The 25994-nt window shown below is 33.6% G+C and overlaps 2 protein-coding genes across 2 annotated transcripts; one reads left to right on the top strand and one right to left on the bottom strand.

Annotated features, from left to right (window-relative positions):
• Nucleotides 1-328: 328 nt before the first annotated feature.
• On the bottom strand, nucleotides 329-15859 carry LOC123667736 (centromere protein I-like). The gene is made up of 13 exons (XM_045601578.1): nucleotides 15694-15859; nucleotides 15463-15615; nucleotides 14536-14621; nucleotides 13726-13833; nucleotides 10633-10779; nucleotides 10288-10354; nucleotides 10086-10194; nucleotides 7752-7912; nucleotides 6624-6781; nucleotides 6386-6532; nucleotides 6144-6276; nucleotides 4368-4533; nucleotides 329-773 (listed from the first exon to the last, which is right to left on the bottom strand). Exons 1-13 carry the CDS (start codon nucleotides 15857-15859, stop codon nucleotides 392-394), a joined length of 1983 nt encoding a protein of 660 aa, XP_045457534.1. The 3' UTR covers nucleotides 329-391.
• Nucleotides 15860-17268: 1409 nt separating this feature from the next.
• LOC123669205 (BRCA2-interacting transcriptional repressor EMSY) lies at nucleotides 17269-23493 on the top strand. Its single transcript, XM_045602830.1, has 6 exons — nucleotides 17269-17472; nucleotides 17613-17787; nucleotides 20156-20444; nucleotides 20546-20714; nucleotides 20764-22722; nucleotides 22794-23493. Exons 1-6 carry the CDS (start codon nucleotides 17412-17414, stop codon nucleotides 23270-23272), a joined length of 3132 nt encoding a protein of 1043 aa, XP_045458786.1. The 5' UTR covers nucleotides 17269-17411; the 3' UTR covers nucleotides 23273-23493.
• Nucleotides 23494-25994: the final 2501 nt, after the last annotated feature.

Genomic DNA, 25994 nt, shown 5'->3' with positions numbered 1-25994 from the left:
TAAAGCCGTGTCGTGACGTGACGATGGGACTCTTTACGCTCAATAATTAGTTCCTAAAATATTTTAAATTGCAAATGTAATGTTAATGTCCAAAAATAAAATTAATAAATTTGGAAAAATAAATTTTCTTTCTGTGCAAAGCATTTAATAATGATTATTGATATCTATAGTATCACTTAAGCATTATTAAAAATTTAACTACCAAGTAAAATTATACACTCTTTATTTAGATGCTAGTAGTACATTAAATAAAAATACAAATCAATATAAAATTAGTTATAAAAAGTCAAATTTAATTTTAGAGTAATAAACTTAAGTCGAAATACTTAAATAATAAGTAACATTATTTAATTGTAAATGTTCAGCTCAACCATGATTTAACTTAATATTTTCAATGCAACTCTGGCATCGCCTTCTTCACAAATAGGCTCAAATTGGCAAACTCCTGGTCTATAACTGTGTCAAACCATAACTTATTGTCTGCGTCTTTGTGGTCTATGGCCTGTAGTGGCACGTAAGTATATGGGGCAAATGCTAAGTGATTGCGTATGCTTAATTTTGTGTCGACTTCAGGTATCAAATCAGAGAGTTTGCTGACCAACTGCGGGTGTAAACGACTAAATATGATGCCTTTCTTGCGTCCACTGAGAAACTCTTCATAGAAACAGCTGACGAAATCTGATGTGAATGCCTTCAATATTTGCATCTGTTCAATATAAGCTTGGTCTTTGTGTCCGTTCTTAGCTTTTATGGCGGAGAATATTTCTTTGTATCTGAAGGAAAAAATATGTAATTTTAAAATTATTATTAAATAAAGATTAATATTGAAACCTGTGTAGAACAAAATTAAAAAACTATGACTGAAATGAATCAAATGAGTCTTTTTTTTAAACAGATTTCAAAATAAAATAATGGCACTATATATATATATATATATATATATATATATATATAAAAAAACTATACTACTTTTATCATTTATATCTGTCAACATAATAGTAAATTTTTGTGCTAGATAATGTTCATTAATGGCGAAGGTATAAATCGCGAAGAAACCTCCCCTTTCTCATCAAAGGCACACGAGCCTCTACCCTCAATTTCACCATGAGCTGCTTCTATAAGGCACTGTTTATGTACATAGGTTCCCCGCAAGTAGGCGCTGGAGCTTTTCGCCAGCGGTAGTCGGTCCAAAGGTCCAAGGGTCACCCCATTAAGACAGAAGAAAGGTGGCAATCGCGGCATACCTACCTAATTATAAATTGCAAAATACTTTGAAAATCCATCTATTTTGATGAAAAAACATTTTGTCTAGCCGTCCAAAATCTTTATCTTATTATTATATCGTAAATGAACATTAAAACATTTAAATAAGCATTAATAAAGTTACTAATAGGGGATCGGACAGTAATCAGATTAAAATCTATAATGTACTTAGATAAAATAAAAATACTGTTTTACAATTATTTATCGAATAATAATTTAATATAATTCATTTAAATATTTTTAAATGAAGAAATAAAATGTTTTCATAAACAATATTTTTAATCCGTACTGAAACACCAACTACAGTACGTGACGTCATTTGTAGGATCAAGCATTGGCCGCGTTCCACTAAGCGTCCGCAATGCCCGCATCATGTTTTTACCATGCCACCATATTGCGAGCACACAGCTGACGCCTGACACTTAACAGGGCTCAAATATGCGTTCCACTTATAAAATTCGCCCACAACATCCGCAGCGTTTTTTACGTTAGTCGAGCGGTAATTTTAGCGATCGATGGCTTAGGTAGAACGCGACCATTGTTAATACCCCAAATGACGTCAAGCGCTCTCAGATGACATACCGTGGCGTTTTGGCGGGATTTTTAAACAAACAATATTAAAACGTGGTTTTGAGTACCTAAAAGTCTTTGTAATTTTATATAAAAAAACAATCCTGACTCACTCATCAACGCCCAGCCCAAACCCTTGGACCTAAAAAGCTGAAATTTTGCACAGATTTTCACTTTATAATGTATACAACAAGGAATAACGAATGATATTTCAAAATGTGGTTCAAAATTTGTATGGCGAAACAATATTAAATAGATATTTCGATTCGAAACTTCGTAGTACTCCCAAAAATAAATAAGCGAATACATATTTCGTGATTTTCCGAAAAATCAGCCCCTTAGGGGGTGAAATGGGGTAAATAAACTTAATAATCGACATGGGTGTGTTTTTTGGGAAGTTAATGCGAAAATGGCAGTTATTTCGAAGGCTAAGACGGCGGACATGACATAAAATTAATTAAATTGTTTCCCAATACAAACTCTGATCTCCCGTTTCACAACTATGGGGTGACTATTCAATTCGAACCTTCGTAGGTGTACTCCAATAACAAAATAAGTAATTATAAGTTTTCAAACTTCAAATACCCCTTCAAATAACCCTTGGGTACTTCCTTAGCTAGGTTTCTTGCGCGAGCGACGCCGCGGGCAAAAGCTAGTTTATAAATAAATAAAATTTTATTTTTTATGGAAATAAGTATCCATAAAGATTAATTTAAAACGCTTTCTGAAAATTTGTCCGATCCCCTATTGTACCGGTTTAGAATTGTCGGTAACAAGTCTATACAAATTAGTAAACAAAGACATGATTTACGTAATCAAGCATGTATCGACAAAAATACGGGAACTTGTAACAACCTGTTTGCAGAGCAAGTGCACCGGGTGGCAAGTGCAAATCAAATCTTTAAAAGGCAAAAATAGCTTTTTAATGTCTTATCGTTTAAAAAAAAAATCGAATTTTAAACTTTTTAATCATATTTCGATAAGTTATACTGTTAAAAATAACATACTAAAATATTTAATCGATATTTCAGATAGTTTTTGAGTTACAGCCATTTAAAGAGTTGACGCTCGGCAGTTAGATAATAGCATTAGCTACGAGAGGTATCTGAGATATTATTCAGAGTCTCTTCCAACCATTTTAATACAATATCGGTTTCTATTGTAGGCTTTCAGGTATACAGAAATATATCAGTATAATAATCTCGAGAAATTTTTCGTTTACTACCCACATCACATGTTTTCGGAGTAAGATACATTTAGTTTTATTGTGACCGTTGTATCGAGTACTACATAAATTAGCAAGTTTTATTTTACTGTGAAAGCGTAAACAATCTCCGTATTTAAATAAAAAACTAACTCACGATGTTCCCGGACACAGATCAATAGCAAAAAAAACGCAAGTTTACCGGAAACCGACATACATTTAAGCAGCCTACTGAGAATACCAGTACATCCACAGGGAAATTTTTACAGAATAACGACACTGACAACAGTACATTACAATCACAAGATTGACCTATCTCATGAATATCATATTTTACAGTTTGTCTCAGTTTTTTTGTGCAATTAGCAATTTAATGGTGTGCAAAACTTGTCAAAAAGCAATTACTTTTAATGAAGCATTTTCATGAGGCCTAGGATTTAAAATGCTGTAAGTTATTAATCCATTTATAACAGGGAAAACGATCATTTTATCTTCAAACAGGTTTTTCTCGAAACCGCATTTTTCGACTTTGCTACAGTGATTACTCGGAGAAAAATGATCCGATGAATATCAATTGTTTTTTTTTTGCATATTCTGTACATAGTTGTCCAAACAATGACCTATCTCTTATGATCTGATCAAAAATCGAATTTTGGCAGGCCCAAAACGATCAAAATTTTGGGTGGCTATTACGTATTTAGCGCAGTAAAAAGATAAGAAGCAATTCATCAAATGACTTCATTAATGACATCCGTTCTGAGCTGCAGACTAAATATCAAACTCGGCAACATGTCGTGAGATCTTACAGCTCAGAATAAACGTCAGTCTCTTGTAGACAGTGTCTTGTCAGACACATTATGGGGCGGTAGTTGGTAGTGAAAAGGTTCCAGTAGTGAAACCCAGTATTGAAAAGGTTCGGGATTGTCATCCGATCTATTAGACAATTTGGTATTGTCGAGCCAAGGTCGCATGGCAGACCGATTATTATTTATTTATTTATTTGCCTTTTGTACATGTCTATATTTTCTTTTACGGTGTAAAATTTTTCTCTGATAGTGTACAATAAAGAGTATTTGTATTGTATTTGTATTTATTTATTTATTCAGGCGGCCAATTGAATAACAGATACTTGCCTGAATCCAACGACATCTATTAGTCTTAAAAAGACAAATATTTTATTTTTTCACAAATGCATCAATTTTGTTATTGAATGGATTTATGTTTTTGGCTGTAACTATTTTCTCTAGTAGCTTATTCCACATCTCTACCATTCTATTGCTGAAGAAGTGCTTTTGAAGGTTATCATTAGACCTTATTTTATTGGACTTACAACACGATCAGCTGTGCAAGACGGTCCAGTGAGGCAGCAGAGGGCGTCAGCAACGGTAGCGCCAACGACAGTACAGCCGGCGGTACAGCGCGTGTCTTCCCTCTCACTCCCGCCCGAGCACTTCGTACTCCCGCTTGTGTTACGCTCCATACCGAGCGAACGTCCTCTGTGAATACACACACAATCAATTTTCAATATATTTTAGATGGGACTTTCCAGTCAATGACCCAGAATCGTTCGATATTATGTGATCACAGCACAACAGACAGCATCATACTACTTAGGCAGTCTAGTTAGTGATCTAAGAAAAAGGAGGTGGCATCAACAATCCACGCGTTATTTTCTGCCCAGTTACAGTTATATATATAACTAATGTGTGTTATGAAAAGAAATAGTCTCACTAGGTCAACACTGGACCAAATAAAAGTATTTGAGTAAAATATTTAACTTTAACATTAAACAAAGTGGGTCGTCCATTAATCACGTGAGTCTCGAAGGGAGAAACGTCGTAATGTAATGTCAAATATCACAAGGAGGGAGGGCAGTCACATTGATATATCACTTGTATATATTTTTCGTTGAACGCGCGATTTCATAACTAAATAATTGTTTTGTCGCAAACGAAAAACAAAACCGACTTAAATTACATCGACAAGTAACATAACGTAGGTCGACGAAAAAATAGTCAAGTGAATACGCGTTATCAAAGATTACTCAAAATGTAGTCATCAGATCTCAATCAAATTTAAATGGGACCACAAAACAAAACAAGAATCATCAAAATTATTTATAAAGTATAAACTTCTACTCTAGTGAATAACACAGCTCACTACATTAAAGTAGATGTGGCCATGTAATGTGGCCAGCAATTGATAGACATTTAGCGAAGTAGTTTTACTGGATATCTGATAGATGGCGTTGCGACATAGTATGCAAAATGAAAGTATTGAATATGACCACAGGCACGTCCCCGCACCGTCATGAACATACGCGTCATCAAAGATTACTCATTACAGCTCGATCATATATAAATGGGACCATATGACAAGCATCAGCTTTTGTTTAAATTAAGAATCATCAAAGCTAGTACACCCAGTGAAAAGTTATATGGTATAATACAACGTAAATCGACAAAAAAAATAAAAGTAAATATGCAATATTAGATATTATAACTCAAAAAAATTTACTTGTTAGATCGCAGTTAAATTTAAATGGTATCCCATGACACACACCACCTTTCGATTAAAACAAAAATCATTAAAATCGGTCCATCCAGTTAAAAATTTTGAGGTAAAATACATTAAAAATAAAAAACACTATCGAATTGAGAACCTCCTCCTATTTTTGGAAATAGGTTAAAAAATAACCAACAACCTTGATATCTGTCTAGAAATTTCTATTACAATGCTTAATTTTTCAAAATTTAATCATATTATATATTTATTTTAAGACAATATTCTGAGAATTACTATATTATATATTACTTTGCAGCAAAAATAAATTACACGTGATTTCTGGGACGTGGACTTTTTAGGGTAGGGTTAGTTTAAAACCTCAGCAAATACCACAAAGGGGGATAGAGTCACAAAATTATTAAAAACATAGCGTAATTAATGGACGATCCCAAAAAGGTACATTTGTAATAAGAAAGAGAAGTTAGCTGATTAAAATAACTAGTAAGCATTTAAACATCTTTAACATCTTTAGTACATAAGGGATGAAATAATATAAACATTGTTAGTAGTTTTATTACAATAATATTCAAAGGTAATTTACCAGGTGATGTTTGCAATCCTTTGTTGCACAAACTGCTTATTCTTAAAGAGACCAAAGTCAGTAATTCTGAGTACATTGTTTCAGTAGGTTGCACACTCAGAAAATAGTGCCGCGGTCGCGTACTTGAATATACCTACAAAGAGTAACATTCAAAAAACTGATCTTTATTTTAAAAAAAAAAGTGCACTATTTACTTTTCTACGAAATATGTTAAAAGATAAAATTTTATATTGTTAACTTACAAGGTTATTATACATGCTGGTTATGCTTTTCAGGATAGAGCACTGCTCCATAGGTTGAGCTCTGTGGTATATTTTCGTGAGGGTATCTAAAATTACATTTATGTGATCAATGCTTTCAACATTCACCCATTCCACAAGCTGTAGAATCTACAAACAGAACACAAAATATATATGTAACTTTGGCCTCTGCTTAAATCAATTATTACCAATATGATTCTTTAATAATAAATTATATTACCTCAGCCCCAAAATCTTTTTCGTTCCAAAATGGCAAAAACTGTGCCAAGAAACGTGTCACGACAGGGAGACCTTGCATGAGAGTGGACTGGAAGATAGCCAACCTCTTCAATAGATCCTGCTTTTCATAGTAACTATGCGGCGATGTTTCCAGGAAACCTGAAAAAGATGTTCCCTGGTTGAGTAAATGTTCAATATTTTTTTATAGAACATGAAAAATGACATTTCTCCTCTGTAGCACAAATGATGAATTAATTTTAGAAATATTCTACAATACATAGAAAAAATCAATGGCTATTATCTACAATACATAGGCATATCTGGGTTTTTCGAAGTAAAAACTCGTTTAGCTACATTGGGCACTTCTTGTTCAGGGCAAATCTTATGGGTTCACCGACTTGCTCACGACTCACGCGCAGCGGCCGTGTGCTGTGCGCGTTAGACGCTTTTTGGATGAGTGAAATCTAATGCGTTCGCGTCACCAACGTGCAAATTTTAATACTAATCGTTCTAAGTTTTCACTTGTATCGGCCGTCTCTAAAACTGCTAATTTTTATGTGGGAAGCCTCCTGCTGCTAAATTTTTGCTGCTAAAATTCAAGGGTGATTCCAATTGATCAATTATCAATGTTACAAATGCGAAATTTTATAATTATGTTTCAACATTTGTTACACTTTCAAACGAAAAGTAATAAACTACATGTAATGAAACTTTACTGAATAGCTCAAGGATCTAGAATAACTTACTAGGCTAATTTTTAACCCAAAATTCCTACAGGATCGGAAATTATGCAGACGGCTTAGTTAGTACCCAAATAAAATAATAACTATTATTAGACGATGGTAACCCTACATACAATAACAAAAACCACTCTGGTATAATGATGCGTGTACCGTGTAAGCGCCTGCATACCGGCAGTTTGCGGGTTCGATTCTCGCTCGGGATGAATATTTGTATTTACAAATATTTCTTTCTAATTTGGATGTCTGCCCTGGTAGCTCTTCCCAAAGTGCCTCAGAGAGCACGTAAAGCCATCGGTTCCAGTTGTTATTATAAATACCTGATAGCAAATCCAACCTATTTGCTATAATAAGACGCCATAACAGCGGTAGTCGGTGCCGGTACTCACAGCTGGCGAGCAGGTGGTGTATGTCGTGCGACAGGAAGGCGTGTTGAGACTGCGGCGCGGCCGCTAACAGCGCCAACCCTGTCGTATTCACTAGTAACGCTCTCAATCTCGCCGGCCGTCTCATAGTATGGGCCGAGCTGTACTGCAGCAGGGATACAGGACTGCAAACATTTTCTTACATTTTAAATTCAATAATTACACCTGCAGCTGTTCTCTATATAAAAAAATAAATGCTTCATACTAAACGGCCCCCAGCAGGTTTTATCCTGTGTTGGCTGTCCAGAATCACATACAATACACAAGCACAAACGCCCCGATCACGACAAACATATATATGGCGTGAGCGGGGATCGAACTCGTGAGTGGGGATCGAACCCGCGACTACCAGCACAATCAATGTTCGACTAACTAAATTAAAACATATTTAAATCAATTTCAGTTAAAAAAAAAAAATAACCTTTACCTATTTTTAACCGACTTCAAAAAAAGGAGGAGGTTACTCAATTCGACCGTATATATATATATATATATATATTTTTTTATGTATGTTCGGAGATAACTTCTTCGTTTATGAACCGATTTTGATAATTATTTTTTTGTTGGAAAGGAGATATTCATAGTTTGGTACCATGATAAAGAAACCAGGATCTGATGATGGGATACCAGAGAAATCGAGGGAAACTTTCAAAAATCGTAAGGGTGACTAGTAAATTTAATCATGTTTTCATTAGGTACTATAAAGCACTACTATTTAATAAAGGTCTGGAGTCGATCTGATGATGGAGAAGAGAGATAGTCGAGGGAACTCTTCAACAATTTATAGCAATTACCTGCTTTTTGAACTTAATTCGTTTCTATTGATGAGAACTTTGCACCTGTATGAGTCACAAGTGCCATTAAAGTCTGATGATGGAGACGAAAGATAGTCGAGGGAACTCTTTAACAATTTATAGCAATTACCTGCTTTTTGAACTTAATTCGTTTCTATTGATGAGAACTTTGCACCTGTATGAGTTATAAGTGCCATTACAGTCTGATGATGGAGACAAAAGTTAGTCGAGGGAACTCTTTAACGGTTTATAACAATTACCTGCTTTTTGAACTTAATTCGTTTCCATTGATGAGAACTTTGCATATATATGAGTTATAAGTGCCATTTCAGTCTGATGATGGATACGAAAGATAGTCGAGGGAACTTTTCAACGATTTATAGCAATTACCTGCTGTGTGATCATCTGTGTCGCAGGACCAGGTTTAATGATGGAGCCCATAAACAATCGAGGGAATTTCTCAACAATTTACAGCAGTTACCTTTCGCTGTTTGACGACCGCTTTGATATAATTGTGCATGTGCCGTGTCGGCGGCGCCTAAACACCGACGGTCGCGGGTTCTATTCCAGCTCTGAGTGGATATTTATGTTTATATAAATATTTATTTTTGGTCTAGTTGTTAATCCTTGTGGTTCTCCCAACCTAGCCTCGGAGAACACGCTAGGCTGTCAGTCCTGGTTGTTATTACGTACACCTGATAGCGAACTTTACTCATAGTATGTCGACGCGTTAGCGCAACGGTCACAGCACCGGCTGTTGCGCTGGCGTTAGTGGGTTCAATCCCCGCGCACGACAGACATTTGTATTGGTCATATAGATGTTTGTCATGATCTGGGTGTTTGTGCTTGTGTATTGTGTATGTTTCCGAACCCCCCACATTAGAGAAAAAGCATACTTGTTACCCATACCCATCACTAAAAATCGTAAAATAAAATAATTTTTAACAAAAAAAAAAACCGACTTCAAAAAGGAAGGAAACTAAAAAGTGAAAAATAAATTTACTTAGTACAAAGTAATTCGTATTTTGATTTAGTTAATCAGAAATGATTAAATAAATATTTTATAATTTTGAAGTTGGTGCCAAGTAAATACTACAACAACCTGGCTACAATAACAAATACAAACAACACACACACAACAAACAAGTACAAAAAATATTATCTAATATGTCAAAACAATAACAGAATAATAACAGTATTCAACCTAATAGTCAATGAAACAAATTATGAAAGAAAACTGAATACAACTTATAAGTAGATACTAGAGTAGTTATGGTTTTACTTGGCACCAACTTCAAAATTATAAAATATTTATTTAATCATTTCTGATTAACTAAATCAAAATACGAATTACTTTGTACTAAGTAAATTTATTTTTCACTTTTTAGTTTCCTTTTTGAAGTCGGTTTTTTTTTGTTAAAAATTATTTTTTAGTACACTTTTTGTTATCTACACTACAATAATTTTAGACACGAAATACGCTAAATAAATTGTCTATACTTACTCAGAAAAGTCTAAATAGTTCTTTTGAGCTTCATTATCATATTGTTTTGAACCAATATTTGCAAATTCCATATTAGGTATGAGTGGGTCTGCCTTCTTATTTCTACTAACTTCCTTAAATTTTAGAAAAATACACATAAAATTTCCTGTGAATATACTTTAAAACTACATAAATAAAAATATATAAAAAATAATGAGTGAACTTACAGAGTTTAATGGGTTTATCCAGAACAAACGTTGTGTTTCAGTACTCATGCTATTTCTACGATTCTGAAATTATAAATATTAAGTTATAGAATACTTGAGGATGTCTCACTTTAAATCAGAATGGAGTAAAGCCATGTTATACTTGTGGAATATCTATTTATTTAGTTTTATGTATATACATACTATTATACTTTACCCAATATTTTTTTCATACAAAGGCATAATATAGTTTTTGAAATGGCCAAGCATGTACGTGCGCCAATATGTCGTAATATGAACATTGTTTATATTAAAAATATCTTCAAAAAAACAATACAAGTATCTCAATATTACAAACATACCTGAACATTCTTAAACCTTGTTAATAGTGTCACATTAATTTTTCTAAAAGCAGTATGTATGGATATTGAAGGCACATCTTCAGGAACATACTCCGGTTTATAAGATTTAAACAAACCAAGAAGCACCTGTATTTGCCGATACATATTCTGAAACAGTCAACGCACACACTTAAAACATACATAATTACATATGTTACATACATTTATATTGATGATACAAATGTTTGCTGTGGCTGCTTGTGTATTATTTGTTTCCAGGCAATCGATTCAGCAATATCAATATCTATATTATATATATATATATATACAGGTTTACTTGTAATATGTCACGATCCCTTTAAGGGTGATGTCAGGAGGGGTATGGGCAATCACAGAAAAATATTTTGAAAAATTCATGTTACCTATTTTAGATTGTTATTTCTGACTCTCCCTTAATTCCGGTGCTGCGGGAAGTGTACTCATGCTCCGTTCTGCGACTTTCACACCTTATTTTCGAACAAATGTACGTAAAAACGATCTTTACTGCAAGATCAAAATACGATACGAACTGATCTTTAACAACTGACAACTAGACACTTTTAAACAAAATAACGCGTCAGACATAATATTCTAATAAAATTAGTAACATTGCGTGCTAGAATATAGGTATGGAAATTCGTAAAATACCCAAAACCGAATCGGAGCACCCCACTATCCACTGTGTGTGTGGTCTTGGTCTGCCCTACCCCTAGAGTGTTTTTTTTAAGCCGGAGGCGCGGAGGGAGGGCAGCCCTCGCCCGCCGTGGGAAAGCGCGCGAACCAATGCGTAGAGAAGCGGCGGAGGCTCCACTGCGGAACGGAGCATGAGTGAGCGTGCTGTCGCACGGCGACGGGCGGAAGGACTGCACTTCCCGCAACGCCGGAGCCAAGCGTTATTCTAACCTCAAAGGTGGTAGGTTAATTTTATCCGATTTAAAAATTTAACCTCAAAACTTCAACCACGATATCTCTGTAACAATGGGGTTTACACGAAAATAGTTGTCCGGGGGGGTGAAAAACCCACACTTCCAAGTTTCAAAGTTTTCCCGGCAAATATCCAGTGAAACTCAATAATTATTTTTATAAAAACTCTATACACCACATTTATAGTTTTATTTTCAGGCTGCAGTACAAATAACCTATCAGGTGAACTTATAGCTGCTGTATATGTTTCATACAAACTATCAACCCCAATTAAACCCTCTTAGCAGTGGAAAATCGCAAAATCCCGCAAAATTCTTAGCGGACGTCTACTAACTATAATCTACCTCTCTGCCAAATTTCATCTTTGTCCATCCTGGAAGGATGGACCATCCAGCGTTTTTTGAGTTCTCGTGATAAGCGAGTTAGTGACCTTTCTCTTATATATATATATAGACTAGCGGCCCGCTCCGGCTTCGCACGGGTATAAAATAGATAGCCTATGTCATCCACTGAAAAAATGATTATAATATGATATTTATAGGTACGCTCCCGCCGCCCCGGCCGGCCGGAACCGCCGCAAATGCTACGTCCCGCAATTTTTAAATCTGTAATATCTTTGAAAATATTAATTTAAATTATATGCTGTAAAAGGCTATATAGATCTATATTAAATCAGCAATGTATTTAAGGTATTTAATTAGATAAGGATTAATGCTGTATTGGTTAAAATCGCTTCGAAAATTAGCCATTATTTGTCGTAAAAAGTAAATAAAAAAATGTTATTGTGGGATATCCATAAGAGATAAACTCCATACATCCATAGGAGTTTTCTGTAGACCTTTTCAATGTGTACAATACTTAGTACATTATTTTGATAAATCTCGTAGGGTTCAGGCTGCGTTTACAATGTAAGCGGAAAAAATGTAATTATTTACGACATCACATTAGAAACCTCAAAAATAACAGTATTTCTCCACTATTTAATGGATGTTATTATACATATAAACCTTCCTCTTCAATCACTCTATCTATTAAAAAAACCACATCAAAATCCGTTGCGTAGTTTTAAAGATTTAAGCATACATAGGGACATAGGGACAGAGAAAGCGACTGTTTTATACTATGTAGTGATTACGATGCATTATTTGGACACGTCCTCACCATCTATAGAGCATACATTTTAAATTTCAAGTCCCTTACTTCAAAAACATAAGACTTTCATACAAACTTCCAACCCCCGTTTTATCCCCTTAGGGGTCGAGTTTCGTCAAATCCGTTCTTAGCAGATGTCTACGTCTTAGAAGGAGCCTACCTGCCAAATTTGAAGTTTGTAGGTGTTATAGTTTCGGAGATTTCGTGATGAGTGACAGACCTTTCGCTTTTAATTTAAGTTCTAATTTAAAAGTATACACAAAACATTTTTTAAACATGTTCTACGACATCTACAATTAATTATCTATACATATAATAAAATGGTAGGAAAGTCAAAACTGTACATTGAATATTTTTTTAAAAGAATACTTGGGGTGTGATCTACAATTGATACCGAAACCAAAAATATAGTTTTTACAATTTTTGTCTGTTTGTCTGTATGTATGTCCGGGATAAACTCAAAAAGTACCGCATGGTTTTACTTCAAATTTGGCACGAATATTATTAAGAAGTCGGGTCGACATATAGGCTACATAATTATTATCATGCTATCACCTACCGGGAACGAGCAGTGAACCTTTATTTCCTCAATGCATTCTGTAACAACGTGTAATCTAACGACGCATATTTGAATGTTGTTGTTATTATGTTAATAATCATGCTATATAAGCTAGCTTCACACTATAAAAATCACGCAATATAAGTAACTAAGCCGATAAACATAATTAAATGAATATAAGTAGACAAGACAATTTTAAAGCAGCGCCATCTATGAGATTTTTCTGTAGATATGAAATGTAAAGAAGAAACAGGTAAATGAATGTTATTTTAAAAGGTATAATCGTAGGTATTTTTTAGTGCTGTATAGCGTTCACGCAGACAACATCGCGGGCAGCAGCTATTAGTATTTATTCATACTTAAATTTGTTTTAAAACAACTGCTCTGTGTAGTTGTGCAGGTGTCACATGAAGATAGAAGTTATACCAAATTATATTTACCTTTTTTGCTTCTCTCTTTTTAGCATAGTCCATTAGTTCCAGTACTCTTCTCCTTGTGACATCATTCGGTTTTGTTAATGTGTAAACAAGCTTCATAGCATGCACTGCCTGAAATAACACATCATTTTAACATTAGTCTTTACAATAATTAATCTAGGAGAAAATAGAATACATACACAAAACAAACATACAAAACAATAAATTAGCCGAATTGGTCAAGCCATTCTCTAGTTAAGCGCTTAGCAACATTTATTTTTATTTATATAGATAGATCATGTACACTAGGGGTGAAGGTGTATGTTTATTTCTGCAATTTATCTAATGTTACCTGGAAGAGACCTCTCTTTTAGTATAAAAGCCATCCCTTGTGCATTTTTCAATTTTTTTATTACCTAATGAAACAGATAAATGCACTTGCACTGTGGAAGCCCTGTGTGTCTAACCTAATGGCCACAGTACATTAAGTCAAGTTAGTCGAAACATTTAAATATTAGTGTACAATATATCACCATCTAAATCTATGTTGGTGTATTTATTATATAGAATATATATAATATATAAATCTCGTGTCACAATGTTTGTCTTCAATGGACTCCTAAACCACTTAACCGATTATAATAAAATTCGCACACCATGTGCAGTTCGATCCAACTTAAAAGATAGGCTATATTTTATTTTGATATATTATGTTATTATTATATTTCAGAAAAAAATAAGGTGATACGAAGTTCGCCAGGTCAGCTAGTAGAATATATAAAACAGTAAAATACAAAACATCAGTAACAGTAATGGTGAAAAGTTAATACTTACAAGTGTTTCAAATGTCAACATTGAGTAGAACAACTCATAGCCTATGTCTAAGGCTTTCATATCCACACTGTCACAATCCATAGCGGCTAGAACGAAATGTTATATCCATTACACAAACTTAGCTTTTAATAATAATTCACAATAATAAAATAAATAAAAAGACGGTAAAGCTTTAGATTAGGTAAAACCGAATTTCGGGACCGTGGGGGGATGGGGGGGAGAGGGTGGGGAACGCTACCCCCGGTACCACTGTCACACCTCGGAACCCCATGGTTATGGAGATATCCATGGTTAAAGTTTTGAGGTTAGAAGAAGAATTTCGAAAGTTAGAGGAACGCTTGGCTCCGGCGCTACGGGAAGTGCAGCCCTTCCGCCCTTGCGTGCGAAAGCACGCTCACTCATGCTCCGTTCCACAGCGGAGGCTGGTCGCCGAAGGCAACCAGCCTCAGCCGCTCCTCTACGCATTCGTTCGCGCGCTTTCGCACGGCGGGCGAGGGCTGCCCTCCCTCCGCGCCTCCGCGGCACAAAAAAAACACTCTAGGGGTAGGACAGACCAAGACCACGTGGACAGTGGGGTGCTCCGATTCGGTTTTGGGTATATTTCGATTTTCTAAACCTATATTCTAGCACGCAATGTTACTAATTTTATTAGAATATTATGTCTGACGCGTTATTTTGTTTAAAAGTGTCGATTTGTCACACAATGCAAACAGTACGAGCTCAAAGGTATTATAATAGCTTTAAATTCTTCTTCTAACCTCAAAACTTTAACCATGGATATCTCCATAACCATGGGGTTTTGAGGTGTGACAGTGTTACCTTGTATAGATTCCCCTACACCCTCCACCCTCCACACCCAAAAACCCCATAATTCGGTTTTTCTAATTCGGTTTTACCTAATCTAGATCTTAGCCTAAAAAGACAAACCTGTCATCCAGTCCAATAGAAAACCGATTCTCGAAAAATTACTTTGATCATAATAGTTTCCGAGGATCCATCTCAAAGCATACTCAACGGTACTTTGTGTCACCATTTCCTGGGGCACAATAGTGGTACCGAGACTAAACCATTTTGTTATCGCTAAAACAAGTACCGATCATTTTAACAAACAATAATGATATATGAATCTATAACATAATAAAATAAATAAAAACTTACGTATACTCAAGTTCAACCAAAGTTTAAATAAAGCATTAAAGTCATCATTGCTTAAACCAGCGGTATCTACTATATATCCCAGTTCTTCGATTTTACTTTGAAATAAATCTTTATCAAACCCTTTTTTTAACGATTTTATGTAATCTACTATATCGTCTACGTCCATGGTAGGTTTCACTGTACTTTGCTATAGTTATTACCAACAAGCAACAATTTCAATTCAAAACAAAAAATACGTTTAAAAAGTGACAGTGACAACAACGGATTCACAGACTTTTCAGAAAACAAAAGCATTGAGTACAGACTACAGATTATAATAAATTATATATGTGTCGTACACTGTTTTATATAAGCTTCTTGGTCGTACATAACCATAATTACACATTTATAAAAATAAATAAAATTGGAGTGTTTGTTTGTAATATTAAAATAACAGCTTTTTATTAAATCCATATGTACATGGTATAAGTATCAAAATAACATTTTTGTCGTCTGTCTGTTTTAACGTCTGTCTGTTTGTTCCGGCTAATCTCTGAAACGGCTAGACCAATTTGGACGGAACTTTCACTGGCAAATAGCTGATATAATAAGTAATAACTTAGGCTACTTTTGTTTTTAAATTTATTTATTTTGTATTTGCGACCTAAAAAATAACTAAATGAAAAAACTAATGAAATGTATTTTTGAAGTAAAACTTTTTACGCACGCTTATCTTGGGTAGTAATCCGGTGAATACTTGCCGATAGCGTTACGAAAAGTGTGATCAGATGAGGCGAACAATAGTTTAGAGGGTGATATAAGATAAATGAAGATAGAGAGTTTTACTTCAGTCGTATGGTCTAAAGCACAATCGTTTTTTTTTTTAATATGTATTAAATAAAACCACAACTCTAATATCAAATTATTATTTTTTATCGCTACGTAGGTAGAAAACTGATTTTCACAAAAAAAATGTAATGTTCATGTCTTTTTATTTATATATGCATAGACAATATCAAAGCTAATCCGTTTTTACAAACTTGCATCTCTAATTGAAAATGTCAAATTTAACGAACTGTCGTTTCGAGTGGTTTATACACACAGTTGATAGAATCGATACGACTATCGAATATATATAAATCGATGAAATTTTTTTAATATAATTAAAAAATATAAACTGAAAATTTTTAAATTTAACTAAAATATCATTTCATCTTATATTTTCCGAACTTAATAAAAATCTTTGGTAGACTAACATTAATTATTTATTTGATTATGATGAAGATGAATATTTAATTTCATGATTTCACTGTGAGAATAAAATAATCATTTAATTCACTTTGTTGGAAAATTAAAATAATTTATATTTGAAAAATCTTAATATAAAGAAAGTCTCGAATGCGTCTCACTTAACAGTTTTTTTTTTATATTGAACCTGCTGTTAAATTGATACGTTTTATTTTTAAAAAATCTACAATTAATAAAACAACCTTTATTTAATTTCAAAATATTTTAAGTAACAATTAATTTCATATACATTATCAAATAATCGATTTTAATAGTACTATACGGATAACATATATCGAGTACAGTCTCGTATTTACTTGAATCGGACAATCGGTTAGCCCTAGTTTGAAGTAAACAGTATGGATATTTGCCAGTAAAGTATTTTAATAAAATATGGTTAAAGTCGTACAAATACATAGTTATTTATGAGTGTTTAATGTAAAAGATTAAACATGTGGCCAGTGCTGCTTAATATGACCCGCGACGAATGTCGTCGGACGCTAAGAAGACTCGGTATATATTTAGTTTTATAATAGCATTCGTTTTCCCTCCTATGGTTTTCTTAGACAACGCTTACAGCGATTCGACTCTGGTCAGTGCATTTTGTTATTACTTTTACATATCTCTTTTAACATTTGTTCATTTACTTCTAGAATTAGAAGCCTACTCGAATATGATCAGTGTATTCAGGGCTCAGGGGGCATTGGAAGACAACAGAAAAAAGTTGCTTGAGGAACTACGCGCCGTTTTGCACATAAGCAATGATCGACATAGCGCCGAAGCGCGTCGCGTATCAAATGATGAACTCTTAGCAACCATTGCTGAACAGTAAGATTCAATTTAAAATTTGTTATATATGCTACAACTTTATTTTAAATTTACACACAACAATGGCAAAGATGGCTGAATACATTTGAAGTTGAAATGTATGGAAATGGCATTGAATTTCATTTGTGTAGAAGTTAATGCCACTTTCAATGGGATTATTTAAGATATAAAATTATACTACTTTATATTGCTTCATGTTGACTCTAATAATTTCTAGGCCTCATAGATCTTTTCTTATTTGAGTATAAGCTATACAAAACCATGTTGAGATATTTTAAACTATTGTTTATTTGAAATATTACAATCTTTTTTATTATTTATTTGACAGATAACCTCTAAAATAATAAATATAAATTTAAATACAACATACTTGGTACAAATATTTTGAAATATTTATAGCTATAAAATATTAATATATTATGACTATTTTATGGTTAAAAAAGCCTGTAAAGTTTACTTATATATTAGAAAAATAATTTAAAAAATATTCTTTATAATTTTGAATGAATATTATCTGTCTAATAATAATATACAATTTTAACACTATTAGGCTACAAAAAAATAAAATCTTAAAAGAAAATTGTTACTGGAGAATTTCCTAAAAAAAATAAAATTTAAATTTAATAAATTTTGTTGCAAAAATTAAAATGAAGGGAAAAAATCTTAACGATTTAACTCTTCTCTGTTTGGAGAGGCGGTAGTCCCAGTCATGGGAAATCTACAGACTGATTTAGTTTATTTCAGTTCATAGTTATTTACAAAATATCTTGGTTTTTATACTTTCCATTCTTGTATTTTTTTTTTCTTTTGAATCAAATCAACAGATAAATGAATAATTTACAAAGAATATATTTACTAACTATTCTGCTTTTATTGTAATACCTAAATTTAAATATATAATTTGTAAATACTATAAAAAAAAATATGTATGGTTTCCTGCAATAAATATTTTAACTATTTAGAAATTAAAAATTTACCAATAACAAAAGTTTGAATGTTAATCCAGGACTATAATTGTATAATGTAAATAAAATATGTTAAATTTATGTTAGTAAAAAAAGAAATTTTTATTCATTATTAAGAAATATTTATTTAATATTGTATATGATTACTAGCTGACCTGGCAAACTTCGTATCGCCTTATTTTTTTTCTTAAATATAATAATTACATATATCAAAACAAAATATACCCTATCTTTCAAGTTGGATCAAACTGCACACGGTGTGCAAATTTGATTAAAATCGGTTAAGTAGTTTAAGAGTTCATCGCGGACAAACATTGTGATACGAGATTTATATATATTAAGATTATCTTCGAGCAATGAGTCCTGCCTGTATTGACATATGGCCCCGAGACATGGACACTGACCAAGGGCGTGGTCCACAAGTTTAAAGTCGCTCAACTTGCAATGGAACAGACTATGCTTGGGGTTTCTCTCAAAGATAGGATTAGAAATGAGACTATCGGCGAGAGAAGGAAAGTAACCGACATAACCCACAAATTAACAAGTTGAAGTGGCAGTGGACTGGTCACCTGTGTCGCAGGACCAATGACCGTTGGAGCAGCCATGTCCTGGAGTGGAGACGGCGTCATAATAAATGCAGTGTGAGATGTCCTCCGGCCCGCTAGACTGACGATCTACGTAAGATTAGCGGTGTAAGTTGGAAGAGGATTGGTGAAAACCGTAATGTCTGCCGTGAATTTGAGGAGGCCTATGTCCAGCAGTAGATTGCAATAGGCTGAAGTGATTATTATCTTTAATATTATATTACATTATTTTACACTTAACCTGCCTTTTGTAAGATATTCACTATTTTGTTAGCTATTTATAAATAACTAGCTTGTGCGCGCGACTTCGTCCGCATGGAACTTTGAAATGGGGACAATTCTGTCATACTATAGCCTTCCTCGTTAAATGGACTATCTAGCACTGAAAGAATTTTTCAAATTGGATTGGTAGCTCCTTAGATTAACGCATTCTAACAAACAAACAAATTTTTCAGCTCTATAATATTAGTATAAATTTAAATGAAATTGAAAATAATTATATTCTTACAAAAGACAATCTTTTTAAACATGCAGTATACACAATTATGTGTAATATAATTTTTAATGTAATAATAATAAATAAATATATATGTCTAACATACAGACATGGTTATTCCTAAGGTAGGCAACTTAATGCGCGTGTTTTAGGTAAATGCTGACTGATATATATATTTTTTTTTTTTAAATAAATGAACCTATTAGTAAAAACATTAGACTAAGGACAGGAATCGAACTGACAATATCCAGAACAGAAGGCAGGGTAACTAAAACCTAACCAATAAGCTAGTCTTATACTAATAAGATATTTCATGATTTCAGAGTTGCTGGTCCCAACACAGGATTAGGATGGATAAGCGAAGGTCGAAGGCTAATACCTCTAATGCCTCGAGGCTTTGCACAGACCATGTACACAGAAATAGCAGATAAAGCTGCAGAGGCAGCTGCAGCGGAAAATAAAGAAATTAAAAATAGAATTGAGACTGAAAAACTAATAGCTCCTAAGTCAAATGAAGAGGAAATAGCAGATTCTGAAGGACAGACTGCTGAATCAAATGAAATGGATGAATCATCATATCCACCCATAGCCATGGAAGACAGTACGCCCAAAGTAAGCTTATATATATATATATATATATATAATTACGATGATATTATATATACGATGTGATATTATTTTTCTATAATTTGTTCAATTTTTTTTTCTTATAGATTTGGGAAACTGAACTTATAAGTCGTAAACGAAAAGTACCTGAAGGGGGTGCATTACCAGATGAAACATCCACACCAGTAAAAAATATGAGAAATATACAAGTGAACAAAAATCAGAAACACCTTAATTTATCACAAGCATATTCAAGATATTCTCAACCATCTGCAAGTCAGTATTATATAATTTTATATGCATTTACAACACTCAAAATTTATAGATTTTTCAATCATATTTTCTGCTCCAGGTAAATCGTCAGGGCATTCTAAACACTCGTACAACCAAGTAAGCAAAGTGTCAACAAGTAAATCCAATCAACCTCACGCAGGTCGTTTAACATCATTAAAACATAGGTCACATAAACAAGGTTCTAGAACACCAGCCGCCCTGAAGGCACAAAGGAAAACTCAGGGACAAACAATGTCACCTAACAAACATACAGGACAGTACAATTCGGGACCACAACCAGATTATTCAGGACCGCCAAGTTCATTTCAAGCCAGTTACGCTCAGTCATTGTTAGGAAATAAAACAAAACCAGATTACTTAGAGGAAATAAAACCAAAAGTGCTTTCGTCTCCAAGTATGGTCTCAGATTCGCCTACAATGCAACTTCTGACCCAGCCTGCAACTGTACCTCATGAGTTGGCAGTGTCAGACAGTTCACAACCTGACGGTCAAGCCTCATTGCAAACTCAAGCCACCCCTGTAACCAAACAAGCTGTCAGTAGCAAACCCTGTCAACTTATAATAAAAAAGCGTGGTGAAAATGCTGCTGATAGAAAAGTACAAATGTCAGAATTCAAGGTAATACAAAAGCCTAACGAGGAAGTTAAAATTCTATCAAATCGACAAATGGTCGTATCACCTAGTTCTACTCATAAACCAATTAATACAAGTGGTAAAGTTGTTACTACTAAAGTTATTGGGACACTCCCGAAACCGCGAACAGCACTGACCCCCATCAAACAGGCTGAAAAAATGATTGTTGTTTCGAAATCATCAATTGAAAATAGATTGCCTAGCTCAAAAGTTATTGTAACATCGTCAGTGATTTCAACACCGATTAAAGATACCACTTACAGTATTCCAAATAGCATATCAAATAAAACAGTGGAAACATTGACTCCGAAAGGGATACCAGCTACAGATTTGAAAGTATCTGCAAAAACTTTTGTTTTAAATCAAAAATCAGGTCAAAAAATGGTTGTTGTACCTGCTAAAGCAAATAAAGAAGGACAACTTCCGTTGTTTCATTTTAAAGGAATCCCGACTGCAATGAAACTCGTTTCTGTTAGTTCCCATCAAAATGTGCAAATAACGAAATCGCCTGCTATCACTGTTATGTCTAAACCGACAGTCGTAAATGCTATTCCTTCAAAAGCAAAAATTGTTGGTGTAGAACCAATAAAAACTGCTAACATGGCAGATATTATTCCTGTGAAAGGCTTAGTGCCGCCGGTTTCAACTCCAAAAATAATGAATCCCATAATTAGACCTATGAATACTAAAGGCAACGTTATAGTTGTTCAGAAAGGAGCTACTTTAGGTAAAACTCTCACATTTACTAAAAATGGTAATGATGTCTCTAAAATAATTATGGGAAAAAATGTTAATAAATTATTACAAACAACAAAATCGGATCAAATTGATCCATCCAAATCCGGAAATGTTATCGTTTTGGAACTCAATAATGAGCAATCTGGACGCACAACTACTATGTCTGAAATATTAGGTGGTCGGACTTCTAATGCTCCATGTACTCCCGATAAAGACCAATCAAGCATGGATCAAGAGATCACTCAAGAAACTCCAGTTCTATTCGAAAATCAAATAACTCCGGAAATTTGTAACACAAGCAGTTTAGATTCAACAACGAGTCTTCAAGAAATGGAAAGGCTCGATCAACCCAACTTAAATATAATCGACAAAATTGAGAAAGAAAAATCGGATTTTATTAAGGAATCTGAGGGTGTCAAAGATCCAACGAGTGTTACAGAGTGGGAAATGGAATTAGACCCTACACCTGGCAAAAGTAAAGATGACGTCGACAAACTAAATTCTTTACACTTAGATCTCGGCATGTCAAGCGATAGTGAAAATGAATACATGGTAGATAGTCGGAAAGCGAAAACCCAACACTTAGAGACAGAAAGAATGCAAACTGATACACCGACAGGTATGTTTGTCTTTAATATATTTTTTAACTTGTTGATATTTTAGGTTAATTTAACTAAATTAAATTTTTAGGTGATAACATCGAACAATATAGCAATCCGAGCGCGCTATCTCGAACTACGAGAACGCTACTTAGTCAGCTCCAGGATGACGGTTCATCGAGTAACGATTCGTCATTTGCGATTAAATCGAAACTTTTGAGTAAAATACAGGATAACGATATAAAAATCGACAAGTGCGAGTCTGAGGCGCTGTTAAAAGCCCGGGCAAAACTTTCGGAAAAAGTCGCGGAGGCAAAATCACAGCAGAGACGAATAGATATTTATAGTACGGCAATAACCACGTCGGAGATTAATTTAGATTCGTTTTCGTATCTAGACGAGGGCATGATGGCTGGAGATGATGAGTTTCCTTCCGAGGCTAAGAGGGAAGCACGCCAGACCGATGTACTGGACGCCCAACTCAGTCGCCTGCTTTCCGAAGACTCGGCTAACTCGACAGACTCACAAACTGTAAGTGTAAGTTTGCCTATAGATAAAATTGAGCAATAATTTATATGTGTAATGAGAATTGGTTAAATATTTCTTTAAAATGTAATAATAGGCTGGTTCAAGCTGAGACACTTAGTGTGCATTGAAAATTGTGTGTGCAGATTTGACATTGTGGTTGCGGATACTTTGACAGTACAGTTTAGTTGTACATTGTGTATTATTTGTGAATAAAACTCATTTATTTTATACAAGTTGTCTTTAATAAAAGAGGCTAAAAATTATAAGGATTTAATGATTTTCGATAACCTATATTGTCAAAGAAATGAGAATTTAAAATTTCAATTCAAGGGGCAGTAAAATTATTTTTTTGAATTATAAAGAATAAAATTTTTAAACTGTAAATACACCAGAACTAATGTTATTGAATTTTGTCATTTATAAATTGAAAACTTTTTAAAACTCATCAACATTTTCAGAAAATTAACCTTATCTTGAACAATAAATCTTGCCCAATATATTTAAAAGTAACTAAGTTTAAAAAAATCTAGTAGAATTTTTGTAGAATTGTATTTAAATATTTACAGTTTAAGTTGCACTAGTAGTGTGAAAACAAACAATAGACTAAAAATACTCACTGCTTGAGATTTCTCAACATCCTCTTAGATATTATTACGGAGTATAATTTGGCTTGTATGTATTTATCAACTTGACATAATAAGATGACACAGGAATAAGCATTCTTGCATCTTGCTCAACTGTAGATTGCCTTTAAAAAGTAGACGTTTCAAGTAATCTTTGCGCGCGGTTTTGCGGTACGGCAATTGAATGCTGACACTTCAACATATACCTACTTTTTATATATTTTTGTAATGAACGAAACTATTTCCTATTTGCGACCGCAGTATGATTTGCATAAGCGATCACCACTGTCGCCTAGCGCTCAAGCCATGCCTATACTGCCAAGAGTGTTTTTAATAAAAAGTTATTTTACATATATATGTAAGGTAATTTCTTATTGCCGACAGAAGTGAGTTATTATAGTTACAATGATGATAGCCGCGTCACCGTCGCACAAACCAAAAATTGAATTTTCACAAGAATAAGTTTAAATACACTCCCGTGTCAAGATAACTTGAAACATCTGTTAAATTACTTTTGAAGAATTCAGTTGTTTATTCAAATAATTTTGTGTTGATGCTTATTTATATCATCTTATAAAATATATATAGATATTAACATGGCCTTTTTTAAATTATCTGTCTAACTTTAAAGGCTACAATTTTTTTGTATGAATTAACAAAAAAAAGTTTGAAAATTAACTAACAGTTTGTGGGGGCATGAATTCGTTTCAATAAATATAATACAACTAAAACTCACTAACAATAAGTAACAATATAATACATACTTATTACTCCAAATTAATTATATTTATTTTACTAATGGGGCGTCTGAATGGGCCATGTATTACTGCAATTTGGGCCTGCATCAACGTGGCCGATAACATTACAAGCAATTCCATACAGGCTATGTAATATTACAGTGATGTCCGGCCATGTGGCCAAACGTGTTTGGTTTAGTTATGATTGTTTTGATAGGTTGTCGGACGACCGCTATAAACTAACTAAAAGGCGTCATGGGGTTGAGTTAGTAAAAATTTCAATTGTAAATTTCGTTTAAAATTAAATTTGTAAGGTAATAGTCACAGAGTGTATTATTGAATTGTGTGTTCGATATCGTTGTTTAATGAAAGAGGTAGCCGTCCACTCGAGGGAATAATTTGACTAATTGACTGCGACACTAACTTCACGGCCGAAACCAATAAAATTGAAAATTTTTTAAACGTTGGATGGAATCAAATTTATTTAAATGATTTTAAATATACATAGTACTAGTAGTTGTTTTAAATTGGCTTTGGACTTCGTGTTTGTCTTCCGTCTCAAATGATCATATCAGGACATCACTATTTTTTAACCGACTTCAAAAAAGGAGGTTGCTCAATTCGACCGTATATATATATATATATATATATATATATATATATATATATGTTCGGGGATAACTTCGTCGTTTATGAACCGATTTTGATAATTCTTTTTTGTTGGAAAGGAGATCCCAAGTGTGCTACCATGATAAGGATCTGATGATGGAATCCCAGAGAAATCGAGGGAAACCCTCTAAAATCGTAGTGACGACTAGTGCGTTTATTAATTTTTTTCGTCTATTTACGTTGTATTCCTTTTCGATGTAATTGATGTCGGTTTTTTCGTTTGCTAGCAAACACAATTATAAGAAAAAATAATAGGGATAAATTTCGGTAATTTCTTTAACAGTCTAAATTTTTGTCAAATAGTTAATTTTAAAGTCAATATCAACAGCTGTTTCAAGTATATAAGTCAAATTAATAATATAGTGGAATAAGCGGTTAATAATTTGTTAATTGATACTGTAATATTTGTTGTGTTTATTAGGCGATGTTTGAATATCTTAGACGTATAAAACACTAATTTTATACTTATTATTATTTACTCAAACATTTCATGTATTCATGGAAATATTTACATTATTTATTGAAATATATACTTGTTTAAGAGAGTAGGATGTGTCCTTATCGTAGAAGATCCGAACGTAAATAGATCCTCACTTAGCTATGCTTTATATTACATAAAAGTATGTTTCATTCTATTATCAACTCGGTGAAGATAGATTTAGGTTCGGATCTTAGACCATTATAAAACATTTCCGTCACTAATTTGCCGCTATTAACATTTAACTTCGCGTTGTT

Source organism: Melitaea cinxia, chromosome 3 (assembly GCF_905220565.1).
Source record: "Melitaea cinxia chromosome 3, ilMelCinx1.1, whole genome shotgun sequence".
In the NCBI taxonomy this organism is placed as follows: Eukaryota; Metazoa; Arthropoda; class Insecta; order Lepidoptera; family Nymphalidae; genus Melitaea; species Melitaea cinxia.
Note: the sequence above shows the minus strand (reverse complement) of the source record. Positions and strands in the feature narration are given on the sequence as shown.

Bases quoted from the DNA above. Each gene is read 5' to 3' on its own strand.
- LOC123667736 (XM_045601578.1), bottom strand. From the start codon at position 15,859: ATGGACGTAGACGATATAGTAGATTACATAAAATCGTTAAAAAAAGGG. The intron at 7,913-10,085 runs GTAAGTATAGAC...AAATGTTTGCAG, and splicing joins AACTATTTAGACTTTTCTGA to TCCTGTATCCCTGCTGCAGT. The intron at 774-4,367 runs GTAAGTCCAATA...TTTTTCCTTCAG, and splicing joins CTTGCACAGCTGATCGTGTT to ATACAAAGAAATATTCTCCG.
- LOC123669205 (XM_045602830.1), top strand. From the start codon at position 17,412: ATGTGGCCAGTGCTGCTTAATATGACCCGCGACGAATGTCGTCGGACG. The intron at 17,473-17,612 runs GTATATATTTAG...ATTTACTTCTAG, and splicing joins TCGGACGCTAAGAAGACTCG to AATTAGAAGCCTACTCGAAT. The intron at 20,715-20,763 runs GTCAGTATTATA...CAAAATTTATAG, and splicing joins ATATTCTCAACCATCTGCAA to ATTTTTCAATCATATTTTCT.